At 33.5% G+C, this 4,859-nt stretch overlaps 1 protein-coding gene across 1 annotated transcript; it reads left to right on the forward strand.

The window, feature by feature from the left end:
- Positions 1–2,872: 2,872 nt before the first annotated feature.
- Positions 2,873–4,184, forward strand: LOC111714127 (death-associated protein kinase 2; the record flags this gene model as incomplete). The annotated part of the gene is given in 2 exon segments (XM_023489173.1): positions 2,873–2,962; positions 3,942–4,184. Coding segments are annotated over 2 exon segments (204 nt in total), but the record flags the coding sequence as incomplete, so codon positions are not given.
- Positions 4,185–4,859: the final 675 nt, after the last annotated feature.

Raw genomic sequence — 4,859 nt, forward strand, 5'->3', positions numbered from 1 at the left:
TTGTATATAAATATATTGTAAGAAAAACCGACGCGTTGAATATTTGAGAAACTCAGTGCATTGCTTTATTGACTTTTATTCATATACTATACTAGTACACTAACTTTCTAGCTGTCTATTACATAAACGGTCTAGCTGTTTTCTGTCTGGTGAGCACCTTGGTACACCTTCTAAATCTAGATGTGTGTTCAATTTAGTAGAAACTCTTTTGCTTTTTAGATTTAAGTTTACTAAAATATTTTGTGTGATTTGAAAAGCTTTCCTTTTTTAGAAACCCATTATTTAAAACTTAAAGATTTTACACGATTAGTGTTACTCAGTAAGGTTATAGTGAAAATAGTTTTGAACCTAATAAATATTTTTAAATTCCACATTTCATATTTAATATTTAGCCCCGTATATTATTAGTCACTTAGCTACCATCACGCAAGGCTCTATTTCCCATTTGTATTTAACAAAATATGTTATTTAAATAAACCTATTTATTTTTTAGTCTCGCCCTAGGCTTATAGGATAATTATATTGGACCAGAGATATATTATGTTTTGTTACGATTTTATGTTTCACTTTACGAGTTATTATCATGTTTACAATATATTAAAAATGAAATGTAAGGTTATTACGACATTAATTCACGTCCACATTTGCATTTTATACAAATTAGAAACCCGAGGTTTGGTGATTAGAATATTGTAATATACATCAGGCCACAGAGCCCGAAATTTAAAAGAGTATCGTTGAAAGAAACTCTCGAGTTTCCTTTATGGGTTTTTTAGCATTTTGTAGATTTTGATTTAAGAGATTCAAAAAAATGGAGAATATGAAGAAACTAAACAAAAGATATTTCATAAACAAAAATATTGATATTTACAAAACTGCCTAAACCGAGTGTTAAAACTGGTTTTCATAACGATATCTTGTCTTAAGCTTTGGGATCAGGGTGTCTCATTTTTTGAGTTCACAAGAGCATTTTTTTGTTTTTTCATACTAACGCTTTTAAAGGAAGAGTGTCAAAGCGCCCCCCCCCCAACCCCGAGAAAAAACATATTTTTTCTTGGAGCACTGTGATCTTGTCAGGCAATATTTGTTTCATAAAACGTGCTGGGTCGACTACACTGTGTACTATGCACTCCAGACTGGACTTTACATGTACATGTACATGTTGTACCGGCTCGTTTCATGCGACTTTAAGAGTGGGGTGGGCGGATTCTTATCATGATTTCCCCCCATAAATTCTTTAAAACTTTGAAACTTTTAAATGATAATAGGTTTTAACATTTCTGTACAATTTTACATTTTCATAAATGTTAATTCCCTAGTCTATGCACACTGCTCTCAGCTTATATAAATGTTAATTCCCTAGTCTATGCACACTGCTCTCAGCTTATATAAATGATAAACTCCCCTTAACTCCCTTCCCCCTAACTCACTTCCGCACCCCCTAAACTTAATTCCCCTTTAAACTCCCATTAACTAACCTCCCATCCCCAGCTCCCCTCCCTCCCTTCCCATCTTTTCATCTATTCATTATTATCTGTATGTCCAACTTGAAGTATAATAGATATATTATATTCCAACATTATTTCACATTTTTTACAACCTTGGGCGATAAACTTAACCTAGGGAGGTTTTTAAATGACGTAAACTGATGAACTGATTCTAAATAAAGTGGACTGATAGATTGATCTTTAAAAGTGAACTAATGAACTGATGAACTTATTCTAAATAATGTGGACTGATAGAAATATCTTTAAAAGTGAACTGATGAACTGATGAACTGATTCTAAATAAATTGGACTGATAGACTGATCTTTAAAAGTGAACTGATGAACTGATTTAAATAATGTGGACTAATAGACTGATCTTTAAAAGTGAACTGATGAACTTATGAACTTATTCTAAATAATGTGGACTGATAGACTAATCATTAAAAGTGAAATAATGAACTGATGAACTGATTCTAAATAAAGTTGAATGATTAGATGATCTTTAAGAGTGAACTGATGAACTGATGAACTTATTTAGATAAAGAGGACTGATGAAAATATCTTTAAAAGTGAACTATTGAACTTATTCTAAATAATGTGGACTGATAGACTGATCTTTAAAAGTGTACTGGTGAAATTAATGATTCTAAATAAAGTGAACTGATAGACTGATCTTTAAAAGTGAACTGATGAACTGATTCTAAATAAAGTGTACTGATGAACTGGTGAAATGATTCTAAATAAAGTGAACTCATGAACTGCAGATTCTAAATAAAGTAAACTGATAGGGACTGATCCTTAATAAAGTGGACTGATGGAATGATTCTGAATAAAGTGGACTGATGAACTGATGAACTGATTCTAAATAAAGTGGGCTGATGAACTGATGAACTGATTCTAAATAGAGTGGGCTGATGAACTGATTCTAAATAACTGAACTTATGAACTGATGGAATGATTCTGAATAAAGTGAACTTATTAACTGATTTAAGTAAAGTGGATCTGAATAAAATGTACTAATTATAAAAAGTAGATTCAAGAATTATAAATTGGATATAGTGGAAAAATCAATTAGATTTTATTTTATAGAATAACAATATTGATGTTGCAGCCTGATAACGTGATGTTGTTGATTATTAATAATATTGTTGTTGCTGCCTGAGCACATGATTTTGTTGATTATTAATAATATTGTTGTTGCTGCCTGAGCACATGATGTTGTTGATTATTAATAATATTGTTGTTGCAGCCTGAGAACGTGATGCTGTTGATTACTATAATATTGTTGTTGCAGCCTGAGAACGTGATGCTGTTGATTACTATAATATTGTTGTTGCTGCCTGAGCACATGATGTTGTTGATTATTAATAATATTGTTGTTGCAGCCTGAAAACGTGATGCTGTTGAATAGTCAGAGTAGAGTTGTTAAGCTCATAGACTTCGGGCTTTCGAGGAAAATATTACCAGGAGCAGAGGTAACATTCATCTATTTATTTAATATTACGCATATTTATCCATCTTATCAATCTATGCATCTCATCCTATCTCATTCTGCTCCATGGTACCCTACCCTATCCAATCCTCTTCTGTCCTGCAGTCTTATCCATTCAAATCGAATCTTGTTCTTTCTTATCTAATCCCATCCTGTCCTTTCCTTTCCAATCATCCAATCCCATTCAAATTTTATCCCATCATCATTTCCTATTCTATCCTATCCTATAATATTCCATACAACCCATTCTATCCTATCCTATACTAACCTATACCATCCTATCCTATCTTACCCTATCCATCCTCTCCTATCTCAATCCTAACCAATCCCAACCTATTTCATCCTTATCTATAGTATTTTTCTCCATCCTATCGCATTCTATGCAATCCTATCCCATCCTATCCCTGCTTCAATCCATCCTACCCCAGCCTATACCATCACAAACCATCCAAATCCATCCTTTCCCACCCTGTCTCATTCTATACCATCCTATCATGTACCACCCTGTTCCATCATTTCATATTAATACCTTTCCCATCCCGTTCCATTCCATCTTTCCCCATCCAATATCATCCTACCCAATCCTGACCCTTCTTTACCAACCCCGACCTATCCCATCCCATCTTGTCCCATTCCATTACATCTTATATTATTTTGCTCCATCAAATCTCATGCAACCCTTTCCATCTCGTTTCATTCCATCCTTTCCAAACTATTTCCAGCCCAGCCCACCCATCCTATCTTTTCCTATCCCATTCCTACTATCTAGATTCATCCTATCTTATCCAGTCCCATGCTTTCCAACGAAATCTTTTCTATCCGCTCTCTACCTATCATAACCTCCTATTCCTATCCTATTATTTTATATTCAATTCAATTCTATCCCATTAAATAATTGTATTCCTATATCATTCCTGGGGAACTCGTAGTGTATATCTCTTGAACTATTTTTTTATCTCTAGGTTCGGGAGATGCTAGGGACCCCGGAGTTTGTATCTCCTGAAGTAGTGAACTATGAACCTCTCTCTCTGAACACTGATCTATGGAGCATAGGCGTCATAACTTATATCATGTAAGCACAGATAATTAGAAGAGAGGAACAAATGGATATTCTGGCTCAGCGTAATAATACGTAGTTTTACGTAATTCTACGTGACATTAGTGTGTCATTATAGATTCACAACGAAACACTTTAAATCTTAAAATGATAAAACTCATCAAAACATAGTTGAAAAAACAAATATATTTTGGGGCCTGATGGAGTCGGAAAAAATCGATAATCTTTAAATGAAGGGTCATTTAAAATTACGCAAAAAAATCTCTTTTGATTTAAACATAATTTAATTAGACACGTAATTTCCGCCGCTTATTAAACAGTTTTTGAAATACCACGGGCATTGCCGGGCATTTAAGATTTTCAGTCAGATGACAAAAAAATAAAATCAATGTAAAATAAAGTATGTAAAATGTCGTTTCTGAATTCTCACTACTTTTTCAAACCCTTAATGTACAACGTAATTCTAAATGAGAAACAAAAACGTCTCGTTTTTTATGTATAATGAATTTAATATGATTATCAACCTGAATATATCAACCTGATTTTAATATTTGTATTGATCTTGCATACATGTGAATATATGGACCATGGCCCAACATCCTTTTCAAGATTTCATCTCAGATAAAACTAAAATTACCGGATAAAATATATGGACCATGGCCCAACTCCTCTCTACCCTGTATTCTCTACTATTTACTCCTCTCTACCCTGTATTCTCTACTATTTGCTCCTCTCTACCCTGTTATCTCTACTATTTACTCCTCTCTACCCTGTGAATGCTCTCATTTGCATATGAAAAACGCTTAAGCTTGATGATATGCAC

This window comes from Eurytemora carolleeae, unplaced genomic scaffold (genome assembly GCF_000591075.1).
Source record: "Eurytemora carolleeae unplaced genomic scaffold, Eaff_2.0 scaffold1444, whole genome shotgun sequence".
NCBI classification, from domain to species: domain Eukaryota; kingdom Metazoa; phylum Arthropoda; class Copepoda; order Calanoida; family Temoridae; genus Eurytemora; species Eurytemora carolleeae.